Here is a 19,788-nt window from a genome sequence, read left to right as displayed (position 1 = left end):
AAGTTTTGGAGAGCCTCACATTAAAGGCTCAAAGATGTCTTGCCTGAAAGACTAGGCTTTGTTAGCCAGCATTCCCAAACTTACTTAAATCTGGAGTTACTTTTTCTCATGGAACCTATAAACATCTTTGGAAATGCCATTTTACATAATATCTGTGGGAAAAAGAGAGTCTATGATACAATAGAATGCTTTTTAGGGAAATTATCTCAGGAATATCAGTAAAGATGTCTGTTCTAGTATCATTTCACCCCAGGGTTAGAAAGACTTAGCCTTTCACTCATTCATTCATTTGTTCGTTTGTTCAGTAAATTTACTGAGCACCTACGAAATGCCAGACATCACTCAACTACTGGGGATAAAACAGTTAACAAAACTAACAAGTTCCTACACCCAAGTTAAGGGATAAGGTGGAAAGAAAAAACATTATGTATTCAGCCACTTAGGGGGGAAAATTATATACATGTTTGCATGGAACAGGCTTTCATTTGAAGACTATTTAAATGACTGATGTGGTCAGTGCTGATCCCTGATTAAACAAAAAAATAGACAAATTATCCTTGCCCTGAAGAAGGTCAAAATTCACTGGAGAGACAAATAATATGGAATCATAATTACCATGATGGCAGTACACATAGTGTCTTGTAGGAACACCAAATAAGGAAACCCTAGCCATATTTTGGGGGTGAAGAGATGTCAGATAAAACTTCCCAGAGCAGGTGGCATCACACATACATAGAGATACCTCTGTGGGCATCACCCACAGACCTCCATCCATCCTATGCAGGAAGAAGGGCTGGAGGGAACTAACCACCCGCATGCAGAAGAATGGGCAGAATGGGAAAGCGTGTAGTAGGAGTTTTAGACTGCAATTCCACAGGGACCTGACATGCCAAAGACAGTCTAGAGAGGCCAGCAATGAAGAGGACCAGGACAGGCAAGGAGATGAGACCTCAGTGTCAGCACAAATTTCACTTGCCAGTGCAGGTGTCCAAATAACCCCAGCCCCAAGATGGCAAAGCAACAGAAGCCTGCCGATCACCCTCCTAAGTAGAGACCATTCCCAAGGCCAAGTGGGTGGGCTGAGAACATGGCAGCTTACTGTCTCCAGTTTGTTCATTCAACAAGAAAAAAAAATCTTTATGCTTTTATATTTAACCAGTTTTCATATCTGGTGAATTTGAGATTTTTTTCCCCTAAAACCTCACTTCTGCGTTTTAGTGAAACTTTACTGATTTTTCCAGAAATAAAACTGGAAGCTTGTATATAGTTATCACTTTATTATTTTTTTGAGAATATGAATTTTTTTTGGGGGTGGGTCTATTCAAATCCATATTTATTGCCTACTCTGGGTTCTTTCCTTTTCATTAATTGTTTCCTATCACTACCAACTAAAACAGAGAATTCATAAACACTATGTTATTTTTAAACTACATTAAGGATTGGTTCACTTTAAGAGATCTTAGGCCGCTGCCACAGGACTGAATATATCTTTATTTCTGGGCAGGATTTCTGTGGAACAAAAACATCCTCTTTGACAAAGGCAATACCTAATTTTGATTTAAAATTAAATTTCCTCAGCACACTTTGGACCCACCCATTCATTAGCTGTGTCATCATTGGTGCAGTCTTCATGCTAGTGCTCTATCACTCAGTGTAGTCTCCATACATCAATTCTTTGTTCCATAATGGAAAGAAACTAAGATTCCAATGATGGAGTAAGAAGCCCATACTTTATATCCATGAATTCTGGTCTGAAAAACTGGTTACAGAATAGCAAGAAATGTCCCTAAATCTACTGGCTATCTGGAAACTGGCTGAACTGGAGCAGGTTGAAGATCCAAAGGAGAACTTTGGTCCTTTCAGTCTGTGTGTTAGTCTGTCCTTGATATACTCAAAACTTCTTTGGTGCTTGTAGGATGTGTTGGGGGAAAAAGTTTATAATTTTTAAAAATTAAGGAGTAATTTTAAAATAGGTTCCTTGGGAAGCAGATGTGGCTCAACTGACAAGAGTGTCTGTCTCCCATATAGGAGGTCCAGGGTTCAAACCCAGGGCCTTCTGGTCTGTGTGGTGAGCTGGCCCACATGCAGTGCTGTTGTGTGCAAGGAATGCTGTACCATGCAGCGATGGCCCCTGTGTAGGGATGCCCCACGTGCAAGGAGTGCGCCCCGCAAGGAGAGCAGCCCCACGCGAAAAGCACAGCCACCCAGGAGTGGCACCACACACACACAGAGCTTATGCAACAAGATGACGCAACAAAAAGAGACAGAGATTCTTGTCAGACACAGAAGAACAAAGAGAATGGACATGAGAGCAGACAACTGGGGTGGGGGCGGGGGCGAAATAAATCTTAAAAAAATAAAAATAAAAATAAAATAATAAAATAGGTTGCTCACCACTGATCCAGGAAAATTAGAAACACTTTCAGGATTGTAGGCTAGACTTGTTTGTATAGTTTTTTTTTTTTTCATTAAAAAAAATAAGTTAAAAGTGCATTTTATACAGTTTTATCAAAATATATCAATAGGCTAAGTTTTTTTTATTGGTGTGAAATTCACATAGCATGAAACCAACCATTTTAAAGCATACAGTTCAATAGCTTTTAATACATTTGCAATGTTATGCAGCTATCACCTCTACTTCCGAAACATTTCCATCACTGCCAGAGGAGACCCTCCCCACATGCTTTAAGCAGCCACTCCACATTCCCTCTCTCCCCCAGGCCCTGGTAACGCTAATCTAGCTTCTGTCTCTATGGATTTATGTCTTCTGGATATTTCCTATAAATGGATTCATACAATATGTGACCTTTTGTGTCTGATTGCTTTTACTTAGCATAGTGTTTTCAACGTTTATCCACACTGGTTGTGAGGGTGTTTCATTGATGATGAAGGTAAACGTTAAAAAGGTATTCTTACTCTGTGGCAGAGCAGGAATAACTTGACCTTTGCCTGGTAACTATGTGCTCGAATGCAAGAAAGGCAGTTACGGAGAAGTGTGATATCCGGGACAACGTTGTAACAGGCCCGGGGTGGGCTTTAGGGCAGTTGGAGAAAGAAGGAAGTCATTGGCATCATATCTCCCCCGTGATCTTTTGATCACTGTATAAATACATAATGTATAAGGCCTCTGGTTGCCATTTCCCCCTTTCTCCTTAAAGGGATGAATGTGATTTAGCATAAAGTTCATGAACTACGAAAAGCAGTTGGACACAGACTCCTGTATCTTTCCACTCAGTGTCTCTTATTACCTTTAACTGCCTGTTAAAATCATGCTTTTATTTTTACCTTTCACATATGAATTGCCCTCACCAGGCTTAGCAAATGAAACGGATTACTTATGGTAAGTGTAAGTAGTTATGCACTTCAAAGCCTTGACAGAGCTTTCCCAAAGGACAGGCAGTGTCTTTCAAAATCCTATTACAAGATTTTATTTGCAGGTGCTATGAACAGGAGGCTGAAAGCCTCCATGTTTTATTGCTACCCAACTTCATCAGGTCTGCTCACTCTATTGAAAATTGTGGCAAAAATGATACACATCAGCTCTTTTATTCTTTTGTTACTACTCTGTGCAAATAAAAGCATATTGGGGAATTTAATGAAGCAGCATGTCCTTGGAGGGAGCTTTGACGATTCTGAGTGCACGACTATTTGTCTTTAATACTGGAGATTTTTTGTGTAAAATGGATGGCAGGAACAAAATAAAGTCCTCACGGATAGGCCAATGTTTGCCACCCAGTGTACTTAAATCACATAAATGGTTTTGTAGTAGTGACCTTGAGGTTCACTCAGTGACTATTATAAGAGGCTTTCTGGGTGTGCGGAGGAGGAGCTGGGACAATGGAAACTATAGCAGAGGCGCTGGAACTATGAGTCTCTGTTTATCCAGGAAATAGAGGCTATAAAGTTCAAGAAAAAAATTGGGGGTGGGGGTAGGTGGGGTGATGGATTTAACTATTGAACAAACTAACCTGTACTACCCAAGGCCACATGCTGGGAATCGGCTGGGTGAGAGACCATTCTCTCAGCTTGCTCTAGCCTCCGGAGGCAGGAATCTGGTAAAGGCAGGAGTAGGGGGTCCGCGCTGCGTAGATCTGTCCACTTAGGAAGGATGGCGTTCTGTGTGCCTGCCAGGGGAAAGCCACACGTCCTGGCCCAGCAGCTCACCTCGGTGTTGCTGGTCTTCAGGAAAGCCCATAGGCGTGCATGCACACTAGGGTGACCTTATCCCAAGGATACTCTTCTGCTTAAACTCTAAGCTTCTGTCTTCTGCTTTTTGTCTTTTTTTAAAAATAATTTTTAATTTTAATTTTAATTATTTCTCCCCTTTCCCCCCACCCCAGTTGTCTGTTCTCTGTGCGTATTTGCTGCGTGTTCTTCTTTGTCCGTTTCTGTTGTTGTCAGCAGCACGGGAATCTGTGTTTCTTTTCGTTGCGTCATCTTGTTGTGTCAGCTCTCTGTGTGTGTGGTGCCATTCCTGGGCAGGCTGCACTTTCTTTCGCGCTGGGCAGCTGTCCTTACGGGGTGCACCCCTACGTGGGGGACACCCCTGCGTGGCACGGCACTCCTTGCGCACATCAGCACTGCGCATGGGCCAGCTCCACACGGGTCAAGGAGGCCCGGGGTTTGAACCGAGGACCTCCCATGTGGTAGACGGACGCCCTAACCACTGGGCCAAGTCCGCTTCCCTGCTTTTGTCTTAAGTATTGGTGCTGCAGCTGTGAACTGCTGGTCCAAGTGGGATTGGGACCGAGGCCAGTTCGCAGTACCCGCATACCACTTCTCTTCCTCTGCACCAGCCTTCGGAGCCACCATTGGTTCCTGCTTTGAATATCAGAAGTTGCCACTCTCTGGCTCACTTGGGGAAAGGGTGAGGGGACATGTACTCACCTAGCCTATCAGAAATTTCAAGTTGCACAACCTTAGCTACAGGTGTCCAGATAGTACTGACTTGGTGTTAGGAGGGGTCTTGCCAACAATGTCTGCATTAGAATATTCTAGCAGCTTAGTAAATACAGCCCTGTGCTAATTGTGCCCAAAACATAGGAAGAAGTTACCCCCTCATTTCCAAGTTTGAAAGTCCCCATCCTAACAGAATCTTTAGCGTATAAAGAAACTTACCGATTTAATGAGAAATGCCTGATTGTTTTGTGGTTGTTTTTTAGCCAACCTAATGTTCTATGTGCTCACTGCTAAACATTTATGTGCAGAATAATTCTTATTTGACAGTCGATATTTCCCCCTCATAGCTAGCAAGAATTTTTAGCATGTTTTTGGGTACACAACACCTTCTGTTTTAGACACTGAAGAATCATTTCAGCATTTGTTTCAGAATATAAGCTGGAAAAGTTTATGAGGTAATTTCAACAGATCTCACAAATGTTTGCTTAATGGCTTCCCCCCTCCCCCCATTTCTGCAGTGCTCTTCACATGTCTCTGTTTTGGCATCGTTCAGAACCTCCTAGCACTTTGGCTCTCCCACCAAACCAGAGCTCAGTAGAGGATGGGGGATATCTTAACGTGCCTTTTATTTTTTTAAAAAATTATTTATTTATTTCTCTCCCCTTCTCGCCCCCACCCCAGTTGTCTGTTTTCTGTGTCTATTTGCTACTTCTTTGTCCGTTTCTGTTGTCAGTGGCACAGGAATCTGTGTTTCTTTTTGTTGCGTCATCTTGTTGTGTCAGCTGTCTGTGTGTGCGGCGCCATTCCTGGGCAGGCTGCACTTTCTTTCGCGCTGGGCGGCTCTCCTTACGGGGCGCACTCCCTGCACGTGGCGCTCCCCCATGCGGGGGACACCCCTGCGTGGCCCAGCACTCCTTGCGCGCAGCAGCACTGTGCATGGGCCAGCTCCACTCGGGTCAAGGAGGCCCGGGGTTTGAACCATGGACCTCCCATGTGGTAGACGGACGCCCTAACCACTGGGCCAGGTCTGCTTCCCCTTAACCTGCCTTTTAATCTCAAGTATTTTGTGTGGTGCTCAGTATTTAATGGAGCAAATGCTGAGTATTCTCTGAAGGTCAAGTAACTTCTTAGTATAATTGGTTGCAACCTTTTTGTAGCACATTTTCCATTATTTTCAAACTATGTCTATGAAAGTCTGGTATAGCAGGGAAAGATGCTGTTAACATTATTATAGAATCTTTTGGGAGGATTTATCTTCATTAGGAGGAAGTTATACAGATAGTAGGTGAGCACAGAGTATGAAAAGAGGGGAGGGAGCTTTCAATCTTTACCCTTAAATAAGATATCACCTTGGTGCGGTCGCTGGCTTTTGGACCTTACCTGCCTTCGTATTTGATATCTGGTTGACTCTCTCTGCCTTAATTCTGGATTGTTGCTATGACTTGCCCATCTTTTTATTTATTTATAATGCTGTCTTCCCAATCCTTCCTGCTCTGCCTATTTCTGTGAACTTGGATTCTTACCTGCCAGACCTGTTCCTACCTGAGTGATCCCTTGGCCTGGGCCCACCCTGCCTGCCCTACACTGCAGGTCACCTTCCGCAACAATGGATTTGACCCAACTGGTCATAAAGTACAATTTGCTGAGATCAGTACTTACTGGTGCATTTATTCTGCAACGCTTTTCATTTCTACTAACATGAGCATTTTGGTTAGAACTTCTTGCAGGTTTATTTCCCAAAAAAATCAACTCCTCCTAGTTCATATCAGAATCACCAGGAGGCCTGTGATTTAGCTGTTAGGGTCTTGGTGAGCGTGGTTTCTCTGACCTAGACACCTTGCCATGACTGTGCCAGCTCCTTCCTGTATCTCTACAGTGCAGAATGCAGGCAGGAATATGAGGATGTTAAACACTGTTCCTCCCTAACTTTACGGGTATGATTATGATACAAGCAAGAGGTCAGTGCCAGCTGTGGTCTGACTTCTAATTGTTCTTTTTTATGGCCCAGGACTAGTATTCAACTCAGAATTCTGCTTTCTGGGTTATTGACCTTGGGCAAGTGCAAAAGACCATCTAATGCGATGGCACTGATATATCTTCACATCCTTAGTTTTCAAATAAAAAAAAAGTTGTATTATGAAGAATTTCCAACTTTTATTTTCACCACTTCTAGAAATCTTCATTTCTTTGTACATCCAAGTTTATGGGTGATATCATATGCCTTCTGTATGGGGAACTTCCTCTAACATTTCGTGCAGCTCAGGTCTCCTGGTAATACATTCTTTCAGGTTTCGTTTGTCTGAGCAAGTCTTCATTTTTGAGAGACATTTTCTCTGGGTGTAGAATTTTAGGTTGACAGGACTTTTTTTCTTTTAGCACTTGAAGGTATCATTCTTTTGTCTTCTGCTTTGCAGTTCCTGACAAGAAGTCTGCTATAAGCCTTTCTCTGTATATAATATGTCTCACTACCCCTCCCTGACTGCCTTTGTCATCATCTCTTTATTGTTTAGTATTCAACACTTGGAATATAATTTGTGTAGGGATGTGTGTGTGTGTGTATGTGTCCTGCTTGGGGTTTTCTGAGATTCTTGGATCTGTGCTTTGATTCCCTTTATTAAAATATTTTTAGAAAATTCTGTCATTATTTCTTCAAATATTTCTTTTGTCCCATTCTCTCTTCTCTTCTGGGATTCCAGTTACACACGTGTTAGATCATTTGCTATTGTCCTGTAGTTCTTGGAAGCACCGTTCTGTTTTTAATTTTCTTTTTTTTTTCCTTTCTTTTTAAGCTTGGGTAATTTCTACGGACCTATCTTTAAATTTACTGATTATTTTCTTGGCTGTCTTGAGTGTCCTGATGAGCCTGTCAAAGGTGTTCTTCATCTGTTACCATTTTATTTTTTTGCATTTCCATTTAACTCTCTTACAGTTTTCATCTCTTTGCTGGAATTTAAGTACTAAGATTCCAGGCAGTTTTTCCACTTTTTTCTTTGAACCCCAGTTTCCTCTTTTACAAAATAGAAAAGTAGAGAAAGTAATAATTAAAAGAATTGTTTTGAGGATTGAATGAGGTCATGGATAAAATAAATATACGTCCTTGGGCAAGTCCCTTCTTTTCCCGTCACTTGGTCTTAATCACTTAAATGAAGAGTTTCGGCTGTATGCCTTTTTTTTCCCCAGTCCTATTTAGTTCCTAAATTGTCAAGATTCTATGAAGGGGAAGGAACTTAATATTTATTGACAACCTGTATTAATCTCATGTAGAATCAGGAAAATGTGTTACTTTCGTCAAGTCTCTGGTCTATATGGATGTTAATGGGAAGAAACAGAAAGCATTAAATTCAGTTGCCACTTGGTTAAATCTGTTAAAGAATCATTAAAACTATTCAACTGTTGGGTTTCCTGACTCACTTCAGCAATTTCATGGCTCATAACACGTCTCACTCTCTTTCTCTATACCTTTAAGGCTTTAAATTATTGGGTTGGCTCCCAGATTTTACAGTGTGAGGAGAAACTGGTAGAGATTTGAGCTCCTTACTAACTAGTTCAAATGAATAATATTCTCGTTGGACTTGACTTTAGTGTCCTAGACTTGGGTTCAAATTCTGTTTGCATAGTCGTGAAATTGTGGGCTGATTATTTAACTTCTGAGCCTCCGTTTCCTCATCTATGAAACAGGGATAATACCTTTACCAGAGAATTGTGTTGAAGGTAGAAGATGTGAGTGTAAAGTTTTGGGTATAGTGCCTGGCTAATAATAATAACTGATAGCATAAAAAATGGTAGCTACAACAAACTATGCCACCATTATGTCCAAATTAGAGTATGAGAGTAAAGTTTAAGATTCTTTAATCCCTTTAAGTGAAAAGGTTCACTTGGTTAAAGAATGGTTTAACAGTAGGGAGAGGATTAATTAAAAAATACGTATTAATAAATAACAAATAATCAAGAATTAGTTATTGATACATTTAATTTTCAAAGCATCCCTGGGAATTGAGCACTATTACTCTCCCCACTTTATGGATGAGGACAGTGAGGTTTACATAATTGCTCAAGGTCCCACCACTAAATACTGCACTTACTGAAGCCAGAATTCAAAGGATTTGATCTTGGAGGGTCTAGTTTTTCAGAGGACATTGTTTCTGGGAGACCTTGGCCTGAGGTGGCCTCCCCTCTCCCTCTTGTCTCCTGGTGATATCAGTCAGCCTTCCAGGCTTAGCTCGCACCCTCCTGGGGGAAGCCTTCTTTTCTCCTTTCTGCTCTTCCACTCTGCTTTGTGCACTCTCAGTAGTTTTTCCTTGCAACTCCACCCCTCCCCACTTCTCTTTCCCATTTCCAGTGGGAGATTTTCTTTATTTTTGGCACAGAAGTAGCCCACAGTGAGTTCAACTGAATGATCATGATGTTGAATTTTTGTGTTTTTCTGGTCAAGAGTGAAATCCCTCTTCCTTTATGTTACAGATGAAAATTTAAGCGTTAATAAACAGAGTTGGTTTGAGGTGAAAATACTAACAAAATAATTGTGGATAAAGAAACTTTGCTTGATCAACCTAATGCCCTCCCCCCATACATATTGTTTAAGACAAACAAATATAATATTTCAAAGTAGCTGTTGCTTGTAAATTACTGTAAATATAATGAATTTTAAAGAGGTGTCCAAATTCTGTTGGTAGGTAATTTTACTGTAATGGGTATTATTCAAGACTGAAATTATTTCTTTCAAAGAAACATTCTTTATTCATACTATGAGCAACTGTCTTCCAAAAGGGAGACCACCACAACGGTATTGAATAAGTCAGGGAATAAAGTCAAATTGTTTTGTAATTTTTGTTCTTGTCATAATAAAAATCCCCACCAAACTGCATTCCTGATCTTAGGTTTTTAGAGTTTTTTTTTTTTTTTTCCAAGGAGAGAACCTAATAGATCCAATTTAACTCCTTTCTGCTACCCAGAGAGACGAAGTGATTTACCTAAAGTCCTGTAGTTAGCTAATGTCAGAGCCAGGGCGAGCTTTGTCCTTTATCCATTATGCCACAGGACAGCATTCTTCTGGAGCACACTGCCTACTCAGCCCGGGTTTTAGTGCTAGTTAGGATCTTGGGGTAAGGTTTTTTCCAGGACTAACTAGTGCTCTTTTGTTTGCTCAAGTGGGTGTGTGGGAACAGCTATCAAGGGTGGTGTTTGTTGTAGTGGGGGTTGTAACAGTTGAACTGTGTAAGGCCTTAAGAAGGAAAGAGGCATTTGACTGCTGAACACTTCAGAGGCGTGGAAGAAGTGAGTGTAGCTCAAATTTACTGCTCGCAGGGTTGCTAGACATTTTAAAGTTGACTTTCTTAATCTGGGGTCATTGAATTCCTTAAACCTTTATGAAAATTATGGGAATATATACTTACCTTCCAAAGAAAAATTCCATAACATTCATCAGGTTATCAGAGTGAATGGCTAGAAACCATTGTTTTAGAGGGAGGGAAAACTAGGCAAACTTGCTTAAGACCTAGTTCCCCACCCTTGCAATCTAAATACTAATTATATTTAGGCCTCCATTGTCTCCAGTTCCCATCTGCTTCCCTGGACCTTGTCATGAAACCACTGGAGGAAACCTTTCCTAAAGCTTTCCCAAGCTACCCAAAAGCTATGAAAGTTGCCCATTGTCTGCCATCTCTCTCCCTTCCCTTTGTAGGAGACGGTATGAGACTTAGGGCTTTTTGTTCTTAGAAAGTCCTACTATTATTTCAGCTACGTTCTGATTAAAACTTTGTGAGCTGACTTGAGAACCTAAGACCAATGCTATCAGAGAAAAAAAAATGCAATCAGGTTTCCAAGCAATACTTTGCAAATTAACTTTTAGAATGCCTCTTGTTCATTAGAGAACCTAGAAATTCTTTAACACTTTCCTGGTGAAAATTTGGGGATGGTGGTTTAAGAGTTGTCCAGATCTTTAAAGTGTTTTAATTGTTTTTCCTTCCTGAATTTTATTCGACTTAGAAGAATCTACACCTAAAGAGGAACTTTTTCGTGTGTGTGTGTGTGTGTGGGTGGGTGGGGGGGTTTGTAGGCAAGGAAGTAAAGATTTTAAGAAACAGGAAAAGTGCACAGTCTGAGGCATGGACCACAGGCGTACTGCAGGGTGAGTTTGTGCACCTGGGGCCCCAGGTCAGGGCTTTTTAAAGTCTGTTTGCTGTTCTGATTGTTTGTCCCACATGTCATTTCTCAGGGTGCCAATGGTGAGGCCTTTTGAGGGTACCCGGGGCTTTCCTTTGATTCCGAAAGGGATTCTCATTCCAGGTTCTCACAGGATCCCTAGGAGGTTTCCAGGTGGGGCCTCACAGCCATGTGGTCTGTCAGCCACGCTGTCTGTTGGCTCTTCAGCTGTGACCCAAGACTTCCCTTTCCCTATACTAACCTGCGTCAACTCCCCCCTCAGAGGTTTTCCACCCTTATTCCTAAGGGGATGTTGAAGGGCAGTGATCATTCTTCTGTAGCTACTTCTTGCTGATTAGGGGGATAGGCCCTACCTGACAAGGTGTAGAACCCTCTGGCTATTGCGGCTGAGGGAAGATAGGTCTGACACCCTGGTTGGAACTAGATGGAATCCCTGCAAGACTACTAAGACATTGATTTTGTAAGAAATGAACTTAGAGTTTTGAAGATACATGGTCCCACCTAAAGAAGAAAGAAGATGTTTGTAGGTGGGCCCAAAAAGGGGACCAGCTACGACATACTGAACCACGAGAGTGATAAAGGCCAGGTACCTTCAGAGGCTGCATCTTCCCAAAGTTGATGGGAAACAGCATTCTTCCTTGAGTTCTTTTATGTTCTTGGTTAACTCTAGGGAGAGATTGTGGTGGACCTGCTGGGTTTGGTATAAACTGCCAATCCTAGTTCCCATGGCGGTGATAATGCTTAGGACAGCTAGGAGAGGTGTGAAGAGAGATACTGCCCTAGACATAAACTCACAAGGACAGTATAGGCAACAAGACAGGCATCTGGCAAGCAAAATGTAGTACTTAAGAGAGCCATTCCTTTATCTTATAGGCGCATTTGTTAACTACTTAGAAAATGAGTTAAATTTACCAGGATTTTTAACACGTTCAATATTCCTCTGCATATAATCTAGAATAGAAAAGATATCATCATAATCATCAGGCATATAGTTAACAATAGTGAAATACTAATCAATGCACATGTTCAAGAGGAATTCGTTTTAGTGGGTTTCCTTCCTAGAAGAGAACATATAGGAAGCATTCCTAAAATTTTAAGTCGAGCAACTGGACACACAAAGAAAAAGCTACAACTAAGATCGAAGTTGAAAGAGTTTGTTCATTTATTTATTTGTTTTAAATAGCATTTACTGAGTATGTATCATGAACCCTTAGACATCATGTTATTTAGTGGGAAATGAGACATGCTCCTTCCCTTGAGAAGCTCAAGAGCTGCTGGGGGACACTGCTTAGCAAATCATAGTAACTATGCAGAATGCTAAACATTTTAATTAGGGTACCAAGAAAGTAGTGAAATCAGCATGTTGCCTGGCCCAGAAGAGGGGAGGTGGGGTAAGGGGGTGGTCAGTGGAGTGTTGGCTGAGGGAGGGAGGGTAACCTGCACGGATAAGGTGCCTTTGAGTTGGGCCTTGAAGGTTCAATAGCAGCTTATCTGGGAAAGAAGGCATCTAGGCATACGTGTGTTTATGCCTTCCCAATTTTAACTGAACCTAACCTCTACCACCCTCTCTTGTATTTTCAACTAGAGCTCCAAGCGAGAATGGAAGCCTCTGGAGGACCGTAGTTGCACAGACATCCCGTGGCTGCTCTTTTTCCTGCTCTTCTGCATTGGGATGGTAAGGAAGCCGCACAGGTGCTGAGACCGGGCTCATGGCCCAAGGGAATGGGGGCGGCGCTGGTTTCGAGAGGGAGCTGGTTCTGTCCTTACGGTGGTTACATAAGAGAATGCCCTTGTTCTTAGGAAATGCACTTGGAAATTGTATGTGTTCAAGGAGCATGATGACTACAACCTATGCTCAACTGTTTAGAAGGTAGCCAGCTACTAGCTAGAGTGATAACAGTAAATGTGACAAAATGTTAAGATTGGATTTGGGTATCTGGGGGAGGGTATGTCGGAGTTCTCTGTATGAATTTTGTATTATTTTTGCAACTGTCCTGTAAGCTTGAAAGTATTTTAAAATAAAAAGTTGAAAAAAAAAAAAGAGAGCTTTTCATATTTTTTAACTCCTCATGTATTGCTCATAACTGGAGGGCTTTGCACACCATCGAGGCAGATTATTTTGCCCCAGGCAAGCCACATATATTTGGTATCCCTTTCGTTTTGTTTTCCTACCTGAAATCTGAGACCGAAGTTCAAGAGCAACTGGAATCTGTCATTTAGTAGATCATTTCAGAAATCCAGATTGACACATGGTTCTATGAACTGTGACCTGGTGAGGCGGGGAGCAAGCCCTGGCCGGGACTAGTCACATTTCTCCTTGTGTTCCTGTGCAGAAGAGTAGGAGGTTCTGCTAGATGATTTCCACTGTAGCTTCCGATTCTGGAGGATTTTAGTTCTTCCCAGGTAGGCGGCTGTGCCTGTTGCTTCATCCTTCCTCTGCCCCCGGGGCACCTGCTGCTTTCTCAGCCGACTGCAGTGAGTGCCAGCCCACGGTTGAGATCAAGGGACCCGATGCACCTTAGACCAATGATTTTCTGGGGTGCAAGGCTTTTGGGGTGTGCTTACTCAAACTGTACAATTGCTCTGCCCTACAGGAGTCAGACAAACCTCAGGGGCCTTAGAGCCACTGCTGGTTTGCTGGGCTGGATAAAAGGTAGAAAATGTCTATTTTAGACTCAAGCTCAAGGATGTTCATACCTAGAAAGGACCTTGGAAATCTTATCTGGTCCACTACCCTCATTTTACAGATGAGACATCAGACCCAGGAGTGAAGGCCATCCCAAGGCCACACACACTGCTAGTTAAAGGCAGAGCCGGGCCTGCTCTTGACTTCCAGAATCTTTCCTTCTGCCTCATATCTTCCGGCAGAGTCGGGACAGGTACCTTATTGTTTTCTCTCTCTCAGTCCTCTACAACTCAAAAGGCAATTATGCTTCCTCAGGCAGCCTTTTTTTTCACTCAGGTGAGTATTTTTAACCTCCTTCTTCCTGTAACTTTTACAGATGAGTCTTCACATCTCAGGCAACTGCCCACTTTCCAAGTTCCATTTGCAAATCACAGAATAACCCTAATCGTGACTCTCAGGCATAATTGTAAGGCCAGTTCCTCTGAACTAAGGAAAGGAGAGCAGCAAGTTTTTAACAGTAAGATATAATAAATCCAGTGAAATAGTGGGTGTCAGTTTTAAAGATAAAAGCTCAGTTTTACCAAATTTGGGATATTTAGAAAAACATCAAAAGACCATTTCCTAGATCTGAGGACTTAGGAGAGATTGTTCAAGAGTCCCCCTGATTTAATGGACAGGCAGTGGCAATGCAGCGTGCACAAATATGCATGCAGAATGGGGAATAGGCTTTTTGCCAACAGTCCATAACCTTTTTCCCTCCTGAATTTAACCCTGCGACAAATAGGAACTGACCTTTCAGAATTCTGTTTATAAAGAACATGCACCCTGTCCTCCAAGATGCTTTTGATTTTCTGTGCTAAAATAGCTCAGGCAAGGACAGTCATTATTGTTAATAGGCTGATTGGGACTGACTTGAGAGCAAGTGATTTGTTTACTGAAACGTTTTAATGCAGTGGTAATTAATAAGATGTTGATTTCAGTGGATTTTAATTAAGACCCACTGTGTGTGCTTTTAAGTACAGGCATAGTGTTTTTTGTTTTGGAATGATTCTTTTACCTTTCTTCAAGGGTGTGAGCTATTGTCAAATTTTGCCACGTCTAAATGGAAGAAATCTCCCAAGTTCTGATGTCCAACCTTTGTGCACCTCAACAGTAGTTTTTGTTATCTGAGTATATGTTTTGTCTGTTTAAAGAAGTGTTTCCCCTTTGGATTTCATTCTTTAGTACTTTTAAGAGAAACATCCAACTAACATTTGTTGAGCAGCAGTCTGTGCTTGAGGCTTTCATATGTGTATTTATTCATATATGTATTTATCTCATTCAGTTCTGCCAATTACCGTACCCTGCAAGACAGGTTTTAGCCCCAGCTCACAAAGGAGGCATAGCGGAGTTAAATATTAGCTTGTGGGGGAATATACTGTTGTTTGTAAGAGGCAAATATAGAATAGGAAGTGGAACTTTCTGGCCACATTTTTTTTTTCAACTTGTGGCCACAGCTGCCTGTTGCTTTTACATCTTGTTTCTCAATTGTCTTGCAGCCTAATATTCAAACCATAACTTTATTCTTCTCTCCTCCCTTGCAGTTCTTTGCTGGCTTTTGTTATCTGTGCTCTAGTTCTTAAGTATTTTAAGTTCTTGGATCTTCCACTCATCTTCACCACTAAATCTTTTTATTTACACATGCTCATCTCTTCATAAATATTTGTACTGCTTATATATATATATATATATATATATATATATATATATTATATATATGTAATATATATATATATATTATATATATGTAATATATATATATATATATATTATATATATGTAATATATATAATATATATATTTTAATTAGAGAAGTTGTGAGCTTACAAAACAATCATCCATAATGTGCAGCATTCCCATACATTACCCTTCTACCACCACTTGCATTGTTGTGAAACACTTTTTATAGATTATGAAAAAACATCGTCAAAATATTACTACTCACTATGGCCCATAGCTTACATTTGGCATATTTTTTCCATTCTCCCTCTATTATTAATACCATGTATCAGTATTGTACATTTGTTATAGTTTATGAGAGAACACTCGTATATTGTGCTGTTAACCATAATCCATCATCCACCACATGGTTCACTGTGTTATACAGTCCCATGCCTTGTACAATCCATCCAGTGTATACACGCAGCGGCTCTCACTTTCATCACAGATTTGTGCAGTCATCGCCTCAGTAAATTTTTTTTAAAGATTTTATTTATTTATTTATTTCTCTCCCCTTCCCTCCCCCCCCCACCCCGGTTGTCTGTTCTCTATGTCTCTTTGCTGCATCTTCTTCGTCCGCTTCTGTTGTTGTCAGCGGCACAGGAATCTGTGTCTCTTTTTGTTGCGTCATCTTGTTGTGTCAGCTCTCCGTGTGTGCAGCTCCATTCCTGGGCAGGCTGCACTTTCTTTCGCACTGGGCGGCTCTCCTTACGGGGCGCACTCCTTGCGTGTGGGGCTCCCCTACATGCCACACCCCTGTGTGGCAGGGCATTCCTTGCGCGCATCAGCACTGCACATGGGCCAGCTCCACACAGGTCAAGGAGGCCCGGGGTTTGAACCGCAGACTTCCCATGTGGTAGACGGATGCCCTAACCACTGGGCCAAGTCTGCTGCCGTCAGTAAATTTTTTAATATTTTCATTAGTCAAAGAAAAAACCCCATACCTTCCTTTTATTGACCCTTAGTATTGATAGTATATTTCTCTTTTTATTTCTTCCCTCAGTCTCAAGGTTTCTCCATGCTTGAATTGTCTAGGACTAGGGTATTTTAAAAAATAAACAGCTACCGGTCTTTTTGAGAACGCCATCTTCCACATTTGAACTTTCATTACTATTTTGAATTTACTGAACATCTGCCTACCCTGTTCAAAAACAAAAAAATCACATATAACATTGCACTTCTAAATTTCTATTTTCTATGATGGTAGAAAAGCCATCATAGAAACTTTAAACTCTAGGTGCTTATTAGATGCATCTGAGATCTTTTATAAAATACCAGTGCTTGGGCCCTACCTTAGAGATTTCTGATTTCAACTCTGTGACTCTTAATGTTCAATTGGGTTGAGAATCTCTGTTGTAGAACTGATAAAGAAGAGGTTTTTGTTTTGTTTGTTTTTTTAGGTATTAGGTACCAGGGGACAAGAATTGAACCAGGGACCTCATGTGTGGGAAGCCAGTACTCAACCACTGAGCCACATCGGCTTCCCTGAGTTGGTTTTTTCATTCGTTTTGCTTGTTTGTTTTTGTTTTTTCGGGTGGCACTGGGAACTGAACCCAGGGCCTCCCATGTTGGAGGCAGGCTCTCAACTGCTTGAGCCACAGCCACTCCCCTTAAGAAGAGTTTTGAGCAGGGATAGATATGACTGGATTTAGAAAGATGCCCTGGCAGCCAGTGTTAAAAGATGGTATGGAAGGAGGGGGGCAAGATTTCAGGCAGAGAGACCGCTGTGGAGGCTCCTATACTAGTCCAGAGGAGAGGTGAAAAACTTGAGATACGGTAGTGATAGAGGAGAGGAGAAGAGAGATCGCAGAGTAGGATCAGTAACATTTGGCATCACTGATGTTGGAGGGAAGTGGGAGACAGATCAAGGATGGCAAAGATGTGTTCGGGGTTGAGGGTCGGGTTTTCCAGCTCACATCCTTCCCAGCTCCTTGCAGGGGCCTATATGTGGCTTCTGTACACACGGGAACTGTAGTAGGGCGGCTAGCAGAGCACTGCTTCACTTGCAGCCAGGCAGGCACTTGATAGCCCCACTAAAGCACATGTGGGTGAAAATAAGTTGTGGAAGGAAGCTTGGGCCAAGGGGGCTAAGGTCCATTCCTACCACATGTAGGATGATGTGACAAGTCTTTTGCCTCAGGGCGAGGAGGTGTGTGTGTGTGTGTGTGTGTGTGTGTTAGGAGAGGAGCAGAAAGCTGGGAGAGCAAGGGAAGCAATGGAGAGAAGGAACGAGCAGAGCTACCTGGGTCAAATCAGCTTCTCATAAAACGGCAGGAAGGAGAGGAGGCCGGGTGGCGCTGCAGGTGTGCCTCAGTGTGGGAGGTGGGCGGTGGAAGCTGATACAGAGCCACCCCCTTGCCCAGCCTCCCTCCATAGTTATTGCTGCTCACCGGGTACCAGGCGCTGCTCTCAGCTCTTGACACACACAAGCTCATTTATTCTACAACTACTCGGTGAACTAGATGCCACTATCATCACCGTCCCCATTTTACAGATAAGGAAACAGCGGCACAGATAACTTGTCCAAGATTACACAGTGACATATTTGGACCCAGGAGCAAAGAGGCAGACCTGACCTTTTATGTTTGTGCCCTGCAATTGAGAAGCAACAGAACAAGCCCTGCTGGGGAATGTGGACCTGTAAATATGGCCACCTTATCTGCAAGGAAAATATGGGCTAATCAGTGTCTCAGTCTGCTGGAAAGGATTCTCATGATCTCTTCCTCTAATGAGAAGACAGAGCAGGGGTAAAAACCTGGGGGGAAGGGCCGGAAGAGCCCCCTCCCTCCAGAGTTTATCTGGTTGGTCAGAGGACCGGGGTGCTTATGGGGTAAGGTATATGTAGGGAAGGGAAATGGGTTGGGGAACTGTGACATGAGAAAACTTTTGGATATGTAGAACTTGTGGGTAGAGATAGGCACTTGGAAGTGCAGGGTTGGAATTCTGGTGAACGATCTGAACTAGAGCTGGACTTAGGAAACATCGCTGTGTAGGTCGTCTCTTCAGACTGCTTTCAAGGACCTTTTTATTTCATTAGCATTAGTCTGGTTCCTGGGGCATGGTGTTTCTACCTCATTAACTGTTGTTAAGCCTGCAGCACAGAGCGAGGGATTCGCTGCAGTCTTTTGTTACCTGTTTGATGGTCTGTTTTTGGCCAGGATCATAGAATAGGAAGAACAGCATGCTAAAAATTGCCTTACAGTTTCTGTGAAATCCATACTCTTGCTTTCCTTTTCTGTCACTGTAAAATGAGTTTACACTTTGCCTTACCAGTATCCTCTTAAGACTTTTAAACTTGTACTCCCTTTCCCTTAAAGTTATACAATTTTGGAAGAGGAAAAGACTTTGTAGAGATTAATTTCATGACAGGTAAGGAAGCAGAGGCTCAAAGAATTTAAAGCAACCTGCCTCGAACATATGAAGTATTAGTGGCTGAGTTGAGATCAGTTCTCAGGATTCCTCATCTGTGCTCTCTGCATTGCCTGAGCTACCCATGAAAATAAACCTCTCTGATCTTTGCTTCTTATTTTCTTCTCTCCTGAGAACCTTTTTTTTTTTTTTTAGGATAAACCTTGTGTATTGTAACTCTTCATACCTTGCATTTGGATATGCTTAATAAATGCTTACTGAGTGATGTTGCTTCCCCATTCCACTCCCCTGCCTTCCTCTTAGAGCAGTGCATCCATTAAACATTAAAAGAATCCGGAAATCTTTGGCAGATAGTGGCAAAAGTTTTATATATGTTGGTTTGTCTTTTCTAGTTTGTTTGCCTCTAACACCACTTCGGGCCTTTTACTCCCACCCGATCTGCTGAGTCCTAAAAGCTTACCTTATCTCAAGATAATCAGAAGAGAAGGAGCAGAAGCTAAATGTTACTCCAAGAGTTTGCCAGTTACTTATTACAAGATTGACTCCCAGCATGGTCTGGATATGGTCCTGTTAATCCCTGAGAAAGGACTGTACACGTAGCTCTTTTAGTCCCCATCTTGTTTTGAAACATTTTGCCATATTCATGTCTCCTTGCCCCCCCCTCCCAGCATGTTTTGTTGACTTTTTTCCATCACCACCCCCAAAAAAACAAAAAAAGCAAACCACAAAAACCTAAACTATGGCCTTCTGCCTTGTTCAGGTGTTTCGTCAAGGCTCCAGGTGTGAAACCCACACATCTTGTGAAATAAAAGTATGTCTTTTTTTTTACTAAAAGTGAATGGAACCGAGCAGAAGCTCTTATTTTGGTAGAACTAACCCTTACAGAGGAAAGGAAGAATAAGCACCCTTCGTTGCTTAGCACATTGTTTCTCCCCCACTTAGGCTATGGGTCCTTCTTAGTTGCCAGGTCTTGC

General features: G+C 42.0%; 1 protein-coding gene across 8 annotated transcripts in view; it reads left to right on the top strand.

Moving 5' to 3' along the window:
* SLC44A1 (solute carrier family 44 member 1) overlaps positions 1-19,788 on the top strand; it is a 211,295-nt gene that overhangs the window by 34,503 nt on the left and 157,004 nt on the right. For all 8 annotated transcript variants that reach the window (XM_071217085.1, XM_071217083.1, XM_071217084.1 and 5 more), the window contains exon 2: positions 12,647-12,736. In XM_071217085.1, coding sequence (XP_071073186.1) covers positions 12,647-12,736 — 90 coding nt within the window. The remainder of the gene's footprint in view (positions 1-12,646; positions 12,737-19,788) is intronic.

Source organism: Dasypus novemcinctus, chromosome 8 (genome assembly GCF_030445035.2).
Source record: "Dasypus novemcinctus isolate mDasNov1 chromosome 8, mDasNov1.1.hap2, whole genome shotgun sequence".
NCBI lineage: Eukaryota > Metazoa > Chordata > Mammalia > Cingulata > Dasypodidae > Dasypus > Dasypus novemcinctus.
Note: the sequence above shows the minus strand (reverse complement) of the source record. Positions and strands in the feature narration are given on the sequence as shown.